The sequence below is a fragment of the Oratosquilla oratoria genome, chromosome 7 (genome assembly GCF_046742065.1).
Source record: "Oratosquilla oratoria isolate Oo_2021 chromosome 7, ASM4674206v1, whole genome shotgun sequence".
Classification (NCBI taxonomy): Eukaryota; Metazoa; Arthropoda; class Malacostraca; order Stomatopoda; family Squillidae; genus Oratosquilla; species Oratosquilla oratoria.
In genome coordinates, this window is record NC_134783.1 from 69,698,262 (window position 1) to 69,713,261 (window position 15,000).

The 15,000-nt window shown below is 42.6% G+C and overlaps 2 protein-coding genes across 2 annotated transcripts in view; both read right to left on the reverse strand.

Annotated features, from left to right (window-relative positions):
- Window positions 1-4,249, reverse strand: part of LOC143026946 (uncharacterized) — an 8,616-nt gene extending 4,367 nt beyond the window's left edge. Inside the window, exons 1-3 of the mRNA XM_076187735.1 lie at window positions 4,094-4,249; window positions 2,990-3,103; window positions 2,624-2,779 (exon numbers count right to left, since the gene is read on the reverse strand). Of these exons, the coding sequence (XP_076043850.1) occupies window positions 2,624-2,779; window positions 2,990-3,103; window positions 4,094-4,198 (375 nt within the window). The 5' untranslated portion in view covers window positions 4,199-4,249. The remainder of the gene's footprint in view (window positions 1-2,623; window positions 2,780-2,989; window positions 3,104-4,093) is intronic.
- LOC143026847 (uncharacterized) overlaps window positions 1-15,000 on the reverse strand; it is a 108,129-nt gene that overhangs the window by 88,545 nt on the left and 4,584 nt on the right. The window contains exons 2-4 of the mRNA XM_076187629.1: window positions 14,481-14,705; window positions 11,895-12,049; window positions 5,730-5,812 (exon numbers count right to left, since the gene is read on the reverse strand). Of these exons, the coding sequence (XP_076043744.1) occupies window positions 5,730-5,812; window positions 11,895-12,049; window positions 14,481-14,563 (321 nt within the window). The 5' untranslated portion in view covers window positions 14,564-14,705. The remainder of the gene's footprint in view (window positions 1-5,729; window positions 5,813-11,894; window positions 12,050-14,480; window positions 14,706-15,000) is intronic.

The following is a 15,000-nucleotide window of genomic DNA, read 5'->3' on the forward strand; positions in this document are numbered from 1 at the left end:
ATTTTTCTCATACATACTTCCTCACCCCCCATCCCCCACCCACTTCCCCTCATGCATCACAGCATACACAACCCCTCTCCATTCACCCTATCTTCTGTCCTCTCCCGTCCTTCCTCCACAGATATTCCTCTCTTTTGTAATGCCCCTTTCACCCATCCACCCATCTCATCCTAGGACGCCCCCTCATATTCACTCCTTCCACTTCTGGTTTCCATACTTCTGTTACTACTCTTTCTTCACTCATTCTTTCCATGTGTCCAAACCATCCTAATACCCTTTCATCATCCCTATCTCCCAGTTCCCTTTCCACCCCTGTTCTCCTCCTCACCTCCTCATTTCTCACTCTATCTAGCCTAGTAACCCCTATCATACTTCTCAGACATTTCATCTCAAACACATTCAAACTCTTTCTCTCTTCCTCTCTCATGTTCCATGTTTCTGCCCCGTGCAGTGCTGTTGGCACAATCACTCCTTCATAAAACCTCCTCTCAGCATCCATTCCCAAATGTCTATTCCTCATTACACTTTTTAATCCACCAAGGCATTTACTCGCTTTTCTCAACCTACATTCTACCTCCACCCCACTCCTCCCTTTCCCACCACATTCCCACCCAAGTATCTAATACTATCCACTTCCTCCAGTCTTTCACCCTTAATACTCACTTCCAGCCTGCTGTCACTCTCTCCCCTTGTGCATCTCATCACCTTACTTTTGCCCTCATTGATCTTCAGCTTCCTTCTTTCACACACTTTCTCAAACTCTGTCACTAACTTCCTCAATTCCTCCTCTGATCCTGCTACAAGTGCAATGTCATCCGCAAACAACAACTTGCTCACCTCCCACTTTTCTCCAATTTCTTTAATCATCTCGAATCCCTGACCCACTACCCTTGCATTCATCTCTCGCACCATCCCATCCATGTAAAGATTGAACAGCCAGGGCGGCATAACACATCCCTGACGAAGTCCCACCTTTACCTCAAACCATTCATTATCTCCATTTCTAATCCTAACACATGCTCTACTACTCTCGTAAAAACTCTTGAATGCTCGATACAGCTTTCCTCCTATCCCATATATCTGCAGTACCTCCCACAGTGCCTTCCTGTCTACCCTGTCATAAGCGTTTTCCAGATCCATAAAAGCCCAAAAAACATCCTTACCTTTTCCTATAGCTTTCTCACATATCTGTCTTACCACAAAAATCTGATCTACACAACCCCTACCTATCCTAAACCCACACTGTTCCTCACCAATTACTCCCTCTGCTCCTCTCCTAATCCTCTCAATTAAGACCCTCCCATAAGCCTTCCCAACTACACTTAACAAGTTGATCCCTCTGAAACTACTACACTCACACTTGTCCCCCTTTCTCTTGTAAAGTGGAGCTATACAGGCACTCCTCCAGTCCTCCGGCACTGTACCCTCTCTTAAACAAACATTAAATAGCCTCACCAGCCAGTCCACCATAACTGTACCTCCTTTCTTCAGACATTCTGCATGACATCCATCCAACCCAGGTGCCTTACCTGCTCTCATCATCTTAACAGCTGCTTTCACTTCATCCTTTCCTATTTCTCCTCCATTTTCCTCACTCATCACTCTCATTTTCTTAGCGTTTCCCTCTGCAACTACCTTTCCCTCCCTATCCTCCTTCACATTTAGCAACTCCCTAAAATACTCTGTTCACCTTCCTCTCACTGCCTTCTCTTCCATTATCATCTCTACATCTGCACCTTTTACCTTTTCTTCTCTACTTGATTCGCCTCCTCTTTCTCTTTTAATTTCCTTCCAAAACATCTTTTTATTACTTTCAAAATTTTCTGTCATACTCTTACCTCATTTCACATCTGCTCTCCTCTTTGCTTCCTTTATCTTATGCTTAACTTCCCTTCTCTTTACTTTGTACCTCTCATACGATTCCCTCGTCCTAATTTGTAGCCAATCTATGAATTCCTGCTTCTTCTCTTCTACACCTTTGCTTCCTCATCCCACCACTCACTACCCTTCTTTCTATTTCCTCCGCCCTCCTTGTTCCACACACAATCTTTGCACACCATATGACTCCCTCCTTGAACTATCCCCATTCCTCCTCCACTCCTAGTTCTACTCTATCCTTTACTCCCTTCCACTCCCCTTTCAGCTTCTTATACTCATTCTCTTCTTTTCTCTCATTTAAGCAGTTCACTCTAAGTACCTCCCTACCTTCTGCTCTTTTCCTCTTTCTCCACCTATTATCCACTCTCAATTTACCTTCCACCAGAAAATGATCTGATATTCCCCCACTCTCTCCCCTTAGAACATGTACATCCTTAACTCTTCCTACCATACTCCTGGTCACCACTAAAAGTCCATTAACGCTCTATCTGCCACCCTTCCATCCACCACCCTCTCCCATGTGCACAGCTGCTATAAACTTCAAGAATAAAGAGCATGCCCTTCACTATCCTGAAAACTCTTTTTATTTCAGAGAAAACCCCGATATTGAATCTTCAGACACTTTTGCTGTTATCTCATCGTTAAGATCACCCACATAGATAGCGGCTATGGTTCTTGTTGTGCACGGAGACCGAAACTAGTGTTGTTTACCAGCTTGAGCATACAGCTGAGGCGACAGAAACACCGAACTGCTACACCGCATCTCTGATGTCAGCCGCTGCCCAGATGGTTTGGGAAGTATAAAAATTTGACGAGCAATTGTCCATTTGCATTTTACGGAAATCGAATCCAGGCCTCCTGCTTTCGTGGCAGGAACACTACTAACTCCACAGTATGTGAACTAATACAAAAAGGCTCACTTATATTGTGTAGACATACAGTCTTTGCATTAGCGTACATACGAGCAGCAATTACCATCTATGTCGAGTACAAACCGCTTCCATGCATGAAAACGTCTCGCAAAGACAGAGAAACGTTACGGTACCTACAGACACCAAGTGTGTGGGGGGGGGGGGAGGTACGTAATCCCTCAACAAACCATCATTCTTACCTTCCATTCATTGTTCATGGTAACATCTTCACCGCCCACACCGATGTTAAAGAACCTTATGTTCGGGGTACGGTAGTGCGACTCCTTACCCATCGTTGGGTCGAAGGCATAGACCTGGGGGACGGTGATTAAAGACACTCAGGTTAATACAAAGGATTACAAAAGAGGAGCATGCCGACAGGAGACCATTTGGTCCATGACTAGGTTGGATGCGGAGAAAATTACATTAATAAATAAATGAAGGAAAAAGAAATAAGAATTATAATAATATAAATAATAATAAATTAAATAAATGCATAGGTATAGTTAAATAATAAACAAACAGGTAAACAGTAAATAATAATAAATGGACAGGTAACTAATAATAAATGAAAATCAAACAAATAATAGTAAACAAGCACATAATAACAAATAGATAATATAAAATAATGAGCTGAGAGTAAGCAAATCCATTATAACATCACAAATGCTATAGCTGGCGAGCATTGCCGCCGCGGAAATTGAAACAACCTTAGTTGTTCAAAAAACACTTAAGCAGGAGGGAAAGGTACCTGTATTGTTCTGGTTACATAAATTGTGTGTACGTCAAGGGTTGTTGAGTTGTTGATGTAGCAGCCAACTGTGTAGTCCACTCTGTATCGCGAATTTTTTTAGACATGTAGTGTTCCATTAAAAAAAAAAAAAAAGTAATCTGAGGTTAGGATATATGTCTGTCTGTCTGTCTGTCTGTCTGTCTGTCTGTATGTATGTATGTATGTATGTATGTATGTATGTATGTATGTATGTATGTATGTATGTGCAATAAAAACACTAGGAACTTGTGTTCACAAATGTGTAAGCAACCACTGGGAAAAGTAAACTAACGAAGCAGAGCACTTTCGTATAATTACATCTTCAGTGCTGATACAGCACTGAAGCTGTAATTATACGAAAGCGCTCTGCTTCGTTAGTTTACTTTTCCCAGTGGTTACTTACGCATGTATGTATGTATGTATGTATGTATGTATGTATGTATGTATGTATGTATGTATGTATGTATGTATGTATGTATGTATGTATGTATTTAGAAATGTGCAATGCACAAAGGTCTGTCGGCCAGCTTACCTTGCAACCCTTGAGGTCCATTGCATCGTCGAAGGACCACTCATTGTTGATCCCGAACGAGAAAACGATGCAGTTGCGCTGAGCGAGGCCGTAGGGAGGATCCATGCAGACGACCTTGTCGCCGTCTATGAAATCGGAATGTAGTTTTCCGCCGAACGAAACCTTCGAAAACAACGACTACACTGAATACATGACCGGCAAAACGATCTTAGAAGACATTGTCAACACTAGAACAAACAGACTGGCAAAATTATCGTTTGAAAATAATGTCAACGGTGAATACGCGACTGTCAAAAGGATTTCTGTAAGCTCAAAATTATACACACAAGGCACGTAGACACCTCACCAGGCAAACTACAACGTCTTAGACGTAATATTCTGCTCGACATTACTGATATTCAATACATAATGGAGAAGAAAATAAAACTGGCCTCAAATTCATCATCACTGCAACCCAAACAACAAACATGCATACAGAGCCCTCACAAATTACTTCAAAGTCAACTAAATGAAGCTTACAAAGGAAATAGAACAAAATTTCCCTAAACTTCAACAACACAAACCTTACAAACGCATACAAAACAGACACAAAACACACGCAAAAAGTCTGTAGGGAAATTACCGGATATTCAGAGCCTTATCGAACAACGATACACACTAAAACGCAACTTTCCATGCCCACACATGGAAAATAGAACGATCCTAGAACTGGGGAATGAAATGACACAAAGAAGAGAAAAACAAACGAAACATATTGGATCTCCTTTGTTGACACGAGTAGCCATACTTGTACAAATTAGTCAACTTTATGGAACATTAAGAAGCATGACACTGTCCCACACTAACACAACGCGGCAACATAACCGCTTACAGACAATTACACTTGCTCATAGACCACACAACAGGCACAACACATGGATAAAAAAACTAAAACATTACTGCTACAGGGCCTGACACACACCTGAAACAAATCTATCCAGAAATTAGGCCCTCGAAGGCATAATTACACGATAATTGCTAACATTAGGACGTACGGTATTGATATTCCACTACTCAATTCCAAGGAACAAGCTACACTTGCTATGACGTTTCTCCACACCCTACCCGAAATAACAGAACTAACATTTTGTCCATTTTGTTCCCACACAACATGGTCTTGACCATTACCCTCTACAAATATACTACCAGTAGAACTAACACAACCAATACCTAACGACACCAATGACAGAAAACCACGCCAACTATTAACATCATTAAACATAAGTATGGCTTTTGATGCCGTTCCCCAACACAGACTCACAAACAAGATATACAACACAAACTTGCATGATAACACCAAACGCTGGACTGCCAACTATGGAGGCGCCTAAAGTCCTACGTACGCGACTTCCCATCGCACCTCATCACCACAACATCTCGTTTGCAAAGATCCTCAAAGCAGCAACAAATCAGTTATGTTTAGTTTGGTTAGCGATCTAACACGCTGTCAAATGTACTCTGTTACGGAAATGTATGTATCGAGCTAGTCCGCACAAGAGGTGACCTAAAAGCTTGAATAATTTCCATTTGAATTGTCTCCTGCTTCCCATGGGAATGTTTGTTTGTATTGTGCGCATATCTGTATCCAGAGACATACCTTGTTTCTGCAAATTATTGTCACGGTGTTCAGGTACTTAAAGAACTCCACCAAGGAGGGAAGGGGAACCTCCTGGCATGGATCTGGTGGCAAAGGGGATAAAAAATATGAAATAATAAACACAATACAGTAGATAGATAAAAAGGAAGATTCTTTTTCCGTAGGGTCTGTAAACGAAACTAAGGAAAACAAGTTTAAAAATATTGTCATGCAATTACTTCCGATGAGAGGAGATTGTGGCATCAAACCATATAATTAATTAAGTTGTCCAATTTAATGAGTCTGATTAAAATCAAATCTTATTTCTATTACGTGTGTGTGTTACGTTATAGAACTGCCTATGAGTCGCCACTTACATTACAGGGCCCTATGAGCCAGCTCATCTCTAGTAGTCTGTCTTAGACTAAGTTATCCGGTCTGTAGCCGGTAATTTACTGTAGGACTAGAGGTAGGGTAACAAATAACACTAGTCAACAAAAAATAAAAATGGTTTGTTAGCTCTACTTTTCGAGATACACCTACGTGTCACAACAGGATCCATTAGACTAGCAGCAGTATGTTTCTTACATTAACAGTTTCACGCCCTTCTGTATTGTCCTAGCAGTCATAAAAAGTGGTTGTACTCTGCAAGTTTTTAGACTTGTAATAAATAAGCTACTACTACTACTACTACTACTACTACTACTACTACTACTACTACTACTACTACTACTACTACTACTACTACTACTATTTTTTTTTTTTTTTTACACGACCTCCATCCTCGTGGAACCGTGTGGTGGAAGCAGCAGGATCTGTCCCCCACAGACACAGTTCATTGGCCCCTCTCCCGCCATTGACTGTGGTCGACGACCCTTTTATTTATCTATTTAATTGTTATTAATAATGCCTACTACTACTACTACTACTACTACTACTACTACTACTACTACTACTACTACTACTACTACTACTACTACTTCTACTACCACCACTACTACTACCACTACTACTACTACTACTACTACTACTACTACTACTACTACTACTACTACCACTACTACTACTACTACTACTATTTTTTTTTTTTTTTTTTTTCTTTATATATAATACGACCTCCATCCTATTGGAACTGTGTGGTGGAAGCAGCAGGGTCTGTCTTCCACAGACACAGTTCATTGGCCCCTCTCCCGCCAATGACTGTGGTCAACGACCCTTTCATTTGTTTATTTATTTATCTATTTTTAATAATGCCTAGTACAAAAGTTCATTTATCCTACTGTCAACCACCGTCTGCTCAAAATCCAGGTTTTGTATATGTGTTGATTTGGGCGGTGGGGACCTGGTACCTCTCAGGCACAAGAGGGCTGATCTTAGGAGTGAGAATGATAGTCTACATCTCATCCATGAAACAATGCTGCTTTTTGGTTGTTGTTTCTTTTCAGCCATTACCTCAGCCAGCCGAGCGTAGAATGCCTTTGCTCTAGGACCCATCCCACCTGAAGTCGTAAAGGTTATAGGAGTGAATGAGCCCTGGTCTACATTCTGTATGCGCTCCTCGTACATCCTGATCTTCTCATGCTCGTTCCGAGAGTGGGATGCCTCAATAGTTAGGTTGCTGTAACAGGGGGCCATCGGATCAAATATTCGCATGTCAAAGAAAGCCAATTGTCCCCGTGTCCAGAAACCTCTTGCGCTGACATCCACTCTTGCTTCATCTGATGTGTTGGACGTGCGGTATCTGAAGTTCTCCCCTCCTAGTTGGTTCGATAGTCACATCCTTGCACACCTCCTGAAGCATTTGGGCAGTGAGATCTCTTACCTCATCGTGTCGCATGCAAATAAATCCACCTTGCTTGCATATCATTGCATGGTCTGTAGTAAATTGTACACCACAGGAGCATCTGTTAGGCAGCCCTCCTAATGGCCATCCATACCTCAGGGCAATGGCATCCGTGAATTCTCTTTTGTTTAGGGTGAATCCCTTTGCCCTGATTGGTAGTGCTGTCAGCCAATTAGACGCCCCAGCTTCCTGCGCCATTGTTATCTTTCTTTTTATATAATTCGATAGCCGAGCTAGAAGTGCTTGAAGTTCCTCCTTCTGCCTCTCCTCCCTTCCCTTTGAAATGTTTCTTCTAATTTCCCTAACCTCCTCCATGATAGTCTCCTTCCGTTGATCTTGTGACACGATGTTGTTTGTCAATGAGGACGTGAGTTTCATGGAGTTTCGGTGTTCTGTGTCGGCAAGGTTTAGCGGGTTGGAGATACCTAGCCCTCCCAATCTAGGTGGAAGTTCCATAAGTTTTCTTTCCTCTTCGTTTATTGTCCGTCCGTTGGTGATGGCCGGTATTAGCTCGTTTCTGATGGTTTCTTCAAGGGGTCTTAGTAGGTCGGTGATGTTCGGTACCGTCCTTAATATGTAGTTCCACTTATGTTTCACACCATATATGAATGCGGCATATGCCGCCTGCGGTTCGGTCTTTGCAAAGTTGGCTAGAATCCTAACTTCCGCCACCCATTCGTTAACTTTCTTTTCAACATATTGCTTCTTAAAGGATTCTGAGCCGATCACTGCACCGAGATGTCTTTCCCCCTCCTTTGTTACCTTCACTTCACTGTTCTCAAAGAGGATTCTGGCATTGTTAAAGTACTCTGGCTTCACTATGAGGACAGATTTCTTTGCATTCGGAATGTAACCTAAGCCCGGGCCGTGTGCCAACACCAGATCCCACCACTTTTTTAGGTCAGCTACTTTTCCTGCGCCCGTGAGATCATCTGCGTATGCTACCTGTTTGACCCCGGTGTCCTCATATTGTATCTTCTGCTGCAGGTGCATAAGACCGAGCGCATACATTGCCATGGCCACCGGGTCTCCCTGAGTGGTGCCTTCCGCTGATTTGATGATCTCCACTTTCGATTCTTTCTTCTCCGCCCTGCTGGTGACAAATAGGTTTGCAGGTTCTCTGTATGTGTTCTCCACATACTTGGCCAATACTGGGCATTTAATTTTGATGTGGTGTATGGTAGCCTCTCTATTTAAGTTGTTGAATGCGTTTGATGCATCGACTAATAGGACTGCTTCGCAGTCTGGTTCCTCGAATATTTTTCTCATGGCGTGGACTGCAGCCTCAGAACCCGCCTGTTGCCCTGCGCACACCTGCAGGTTGCCAGCCGCTTCTCGCACCTCATCCTTCGCGACTTCCATAATTGCTTTTCCTATTATTCTTCTTAGCACCTCGCCTATACCAATCGGGCGACAGCCAGGTTTCTTATCTAGCGGGATAAGTCTACACGCTGTGTATGCCTCCAGGTGCTGACAGTCTTCAGACGCCAGTTTCTTCGCCAAACCAGCGATGGTCTCCTGCAGTCCCACCGCTGCCGTTCCAAATAGGCTGGTGCTAAGGAGACATTTCCATCCAGACGAATCTAATCCCGATGGTCCCGCCGCTCCTTGGGTGTGTAGAGCAAGGTTCCAGATCCTTTCTCTTGTGATGCTGTCAAAAACTACCTTGTGGGGTGGAAGGTAGTCACCATTGAATTTAGAGTCCAGGTTCGCTGGTCTTGCTATTGGATGTTTTTCTTTCAGGATCTTTATCGTTTCCTCGTTTAGGGGTAGAACTCCAGGATCTTCATTCTCCCCTGCGAGCGTTCTCATGGCAGCCGCCACCTTTCCCTGCCTCATCTTGTTAGCAAAATTCCTGGCTTTGTCTTCTGGACTTTTCTTTCTGTTGATGCCCTTGTTGAGTCTATCTTGGATAGCCTCCGCTTCCATCAACAGTTGCTCTACTTCTCCCTTTTCCCACTTTTCCATCCTCCGTTGCAATGCCTGGACATTCTCTGAGTGCTTAGATTTCCTGTGGGTCCTCTGGCATGTAAGGTGTGGGAGGATAGCTAGCGTTTTGAATACCATCGGGGCGTAGGGAGATGAATTTATATATGCTCTTAATAGATCGGTCATCTCCTCTATTAGGCGTTTGGATGCATTGCATTTAGGTGGGGTGAAGAGGTTTCCTGGAGAACTACTACTACTACTACTACTACTACTACTACTACTACTACTACTACTACTACTACTACTACTACTACTTCTACTTCTACTACTACTACTACTACTACTACTACTACTATTACTACTACTACTGCTACTACTACTACTACTACTACTTTTTTTTTTTTTTTTTTTTTTTTATAATACGACCTCCATCCTATTGGAACTGTGTGGTGGAAGCAGCAGGGTCTGTCTTCCACAGACACAGTTCATTGGCCCCTCTCCCGCCAATGACTGTGGTCGACGACCCTTTTATTTGTCTATTTATTCATTTATTTTTGATAATGCCTAGTACAAAAGTTCATTTATCCTACTGTCAACCACCGTCTGCTCAAAATCCAGGTTTTGTATATGTGTTGATTTGGGCGGTGGGGACCTGGTACCTCTCAGGCATAAGAGGGCTGATCTCAGGAGTGAGAATGATAGTCTACATCTCATCCATGAAACAATGCTGCTTTTTGGTTGTTGTTTCTTTTCAGCCATTACCTCAGCCAGCCGAGCGTAGAATGCCTTTGCTCTAGGACCCATCCCACCTGAAGTCGTAAAGGTTATAGGAGTGAATGAGCCCTGGTCTACATTCTGTATGCGCTCTTCGTACATCCTGATCTTCTCATGCTCGTTCCGAGAGTGGGATGCCTCAATAGTTAGGTTGCTGTAACAGGGGGCCATCGGATCAAATATTCGCATGTCAAAGAAAGCCAATTGTCCCCGTGTCCAGAAACCTCTTGCGCTGACATCCACTCTTGCTTCATCTGATGTGTTGGACGTGCGGTATCTGAAGTTCTCCCCTCCTAGTGGGAGTAATGTTGGTTCGATAGTCACATCCTTGCACACCTCCTGAAGCATTTGGGCAGTGAGATCTCTTACCTCATCGTGTCGCATGCAAATGAATCCACCTTGCTTGCATATCATTGCATGGTCTGGAGTAAATTGTGAATCCCTTTGCCCAGATTGGTAGTGCTGTCAGCCAATTGGACGCCCCAGCTTCCTGCGCCATTGTTATCTTTCTTTTTATATGATTCGATAGCCAAGCTAGAAGTGCTTGAAGTTCCTCCTTCTGCCTCTCCTCCCTTCCCTTTGAAATGTTTCTTCTAATTTCCCTAACCTCCTCCATGATAGTCTCCTTCCGTTGATCTTGTGACACGATGTTGTTTGTCAATGAGGACGTGAGTTTCATGGAGTTTCGGTGTTCTGTGTCGGCAAGGTTTAGCGGGTTGGAGATACCTAGCCCTCCCAATCTAGGTGGAAGTTCCATAAGTTTTCTTTCCTCTTCGTTTATTGTCCGTCCGTTGGTGATGGCCGGTATTAGCTCGTTTCTGATGGTTTCTTCAAGGGGTCTTAGTAGGTCGGTGATGTTCGGTACCGTCCTTAATATGTAGTTCCACTTATGTTTCACACTACTACTACTACTACTACTACTACTACTACTACTACTACTACTACTACTACTACTACTACTACTACTACTACTACTACTGCTGCTGCTGCTGCTGCTACTGCTGCTGCTACTACTACTACTACTACTACTACTACTACTACTACTACTACTACTACTACTACTACTACTACTACTACTACTACTACTACTACTACTACTACAACTACAGGGCATGATAGGTAAGGTGGAGGGGAGGGGGGTTTAGTGTAGAAAAAATGAAATGGACGGAAGTTGAAGTTATAATAATAGATATGGGGCAGATCCACTTGCTGTTTTTGTTATTTTTTGTTGAGTGTTAATTTGTCTACCTGTTCTTGGGGCACCAACTTCGGTATCCCTCGAGATCAGAGGAGGAACCAGAACGGTGCTGGGTTACAGAGCGACCCAATTTTTGATGAAGTACACTCATCTAGACCACATCTAAGTGGACAAAGGATGTTAAAAACGTGGGAAAGTAACACTAAGACAAATCGAGGCTTTCAAGTCATGATTAGATAATACTGACAACTCTTGAGACAGTTTCTCACACTGAGGACGCTGACTCGAGACCATGCGCTTGAAATAAGAAGCCACGACAAAAGGCATAAACACATGTCATGCACGTATTTAAAACTACTGATCTTCACACGTAATGCACCACATAGTAGTTACCATATGTCACTAACACTAGCTTAATGATAACAACAATAATGATAATAACCTTCAAAAAACGATATGTATCGCTGCCCAGGTGGTTTTCCAGCATCGATCGACGTATCCTCTTGGTTCTTGCAGCTGTTTGGATTCAGGTTATTCTGTCTTTGCATTTGACTGCTGTCGTCCAAAAGTATACCTCGGATGCTGGATTCTGTGGATCTAAACAATAAAGAGCTAGAAAAGGAACTCATTATAAACTGTGGGACCTAACAACGGCGAAAAAGAATGAAAATTATCTGAGGCCGAACTCAAAAAACTTTAGTGATTCTAACACACACATACACACACACACACACACACACATACACACACACACACACACACAAACACACACATTATATGTGTATATATATTTTTTCTTTTTTTCAGTACTCCGGCCAAAGCAAATTTCCTAATAATTTCAGTTTCTAGCCAAAACATAGATATAATACAAAACATTGGTGTAACAAACTATACAAATGGATGATTGTGCCCACATCAATGTACAGGGCAGAGATTTAAGAGAAGAAGAGTCTAAATGTACTTGAGATGAAGTGCTTACGGAGAATGGTGGGGGTCAAAGGATTATTAGAGTGAAAAATGAAGAAATAAGACAGAACGGGAAAAATAAAAAGGGTTGGCAGATTGGATTGATTAAAGAATACTTGGATGGTTTGGACATATGGAAAGAACGAGTGAAGAAAGACTAGCAAAAAGAGTGTGGAAGGTATAGGTGGATGGAGTGAACTTGGTAGGAAGACCGAAAATGAAATGGATGGATGAGGTGAAGGAGATCTTGGTTAAAGAGGGAATTATATAGGTGGATGGAGTGAACGTGATAGGAAGACCTAGAATGAAACGGATGGATGGGGTGAAGATCTTGGTTAAAGAGGGAATTATATAGGTGGATGGAGTGAACGTGATAGGAAGACCGAGAATGAAATAGATGGATGGAGTGAAGGGGATCTTGGTTAAAGAGGGAATTATATAGGTGGATGGAGTGAACGTGATAGGAAGACCGAGAATGAAATAGATGGATGGAATGAAGGGGATCTTGGTTAAAGAGGGAATTATATAGGTGGATGGAGTGAACGTGATAGGAAGACCGAGAATGAAACGGATGGATGGGGTGAAGGGGATCTTGGTTAAAGAGGGAATTATATAGGTGGATGGAGTGAACGTGATAGGAAGACCGAGAATGAAACAGATGGATGGAGTGAAGGGGATCTTGGTTAAAGAGGGGATTATATAGGTGGATGGAGTGAACGTGATAGGAAGACCGAGAATGAAACGGATGGATGGAGTGAAGGGGATCTTGGTTAAAGAGGGAATTGTATAGGTGGATGGAGTGAACGTGATAGGAAGACCGAGAATGAAACAGATGGATGGGGTGAAGGGGATCTTGGTTAAAGAGGGAATTATATAGGTGGATGGAGTGAACGTGATAGGAAGACCGAGAATGAAACGGATGGATGGAGTGAAGGGGATCTTGGTTAAAGAGGGAATTGTATAGGTGGATGTAGTGAACGTGGTAGGAAGACCGAGAATGAAACGGATGGATGGGGTGAAGGGGGGCCTTGGTTAAAGAGGGAATTATATAGGTGGATGGAGTGAACGTGATAGGAAGACCGAGAATGAAACAGATGGATGGAGTGAAGAGGATCTTGGTTAAAGAGGGGATTATATAGGTGGATGGAGTGAACGTGATAGGAAGACCGAGAATGAAATAGATGGATGGGGTGAAGGGGATCTTGGTTAAAGAGGGAATTATATAGGTGGATGGAGTGAACGTGATAGGAAGACCGATAATGAAGTGGATGGATGGGGTGAAGGGGGACCTTGGTTAAAGAGGGAATTATATAGGTGGATGGAGTGAACGTGATAGGAAGACCGATAATGAAGTGGATGGATGGGGTGAAGGGGGACCTTGGTTAAAGAGGGAATTTATCTGTCAAGCAGGAGATGAGAAGGGCAAGAGATAAATGTGAGGGGAGGGTTGTTGTAAATGGGTGACAATGAGACACAAACCGTAGGAATTTCTTCTTCACTATTCTGTAATATCTCGAGCGGGAGGGTCACCATTCAATGAATCGGTTGGGCGGGGGAGGGGGACCAGTTTCGGGTTTTGAGCCCTACTGTGGTGTTATGTCTTCTTGCATTGCTTCTGACCTAAGTAGAGGTTGGGGATAGGCGATGCCTCATTAACAAGGAGCTAAGGGAGAAAGGAAAACAAATGGGTGATGGATGGTGGAAAGGTGAATGTATGTGTGTGTGTGTTCGTCTAAACGTATCTATAACTAATACCTAATTATTACAGAAGAAAAGAACTACACTCATAGAGTCTCGTGCCTATGTTTTCATTGGTCAAACTTGGCTTTGAATTCGTTTGTGCTTTGTGATCGGACTACTTGTTTGGCTCAGCTATTTCACAGTTCCATGCGTCTGTGCAGAAAACGGCATTTCTTGACATCTCTCAATTACTCTGCCCTTTTCAGTCTTTTTTTCCCATAACCTCATGTTGCTTTCCCATCGTAAACGAAGAGATCTTCATGGCGTTCAACCAATGTGCCGTACTTTTTAAACCTGGAATGTTGGCTGTGAACTCACGTACCTTTTATAGATGAAGTGGCCGAGCATCAGAAGGAATATGACAACTAGACTCGTAATGCCCAATTGGTAAACGGAGCGGGACATCGTCGGCTCAGGGAAGGCACGAACTACTTCGGTTCTGTGATGACAACACTGCTCTCTCTCTCTCTCTCTCTCTCCAGCACTCAAGGAAGACGATTCGCTCTTAACCGAAGGGTTTCGAGTTGTCAGAGGCAGGCCAGATGTCCTGACACAATTATAATAATAGTAATAATGATAACAACAATAACAATAATTATAATAATGATAACAATAATCATATTAATAATAATAATAATGATGATAGTAGTGACACTAATAATAATGACACTAGTAATGATAATAATGTTAATAGCAATGATAATGATAATTCTATCATTATAATTCATCTACAGCATATACTTGAACTTCACCGAGAAACTTAAGTAATATATCTTTCATCGAAATCTTACCCACAATGTTCCGCTATTCGTCCATTTCTACTTTCTTCCATCCCTTACACA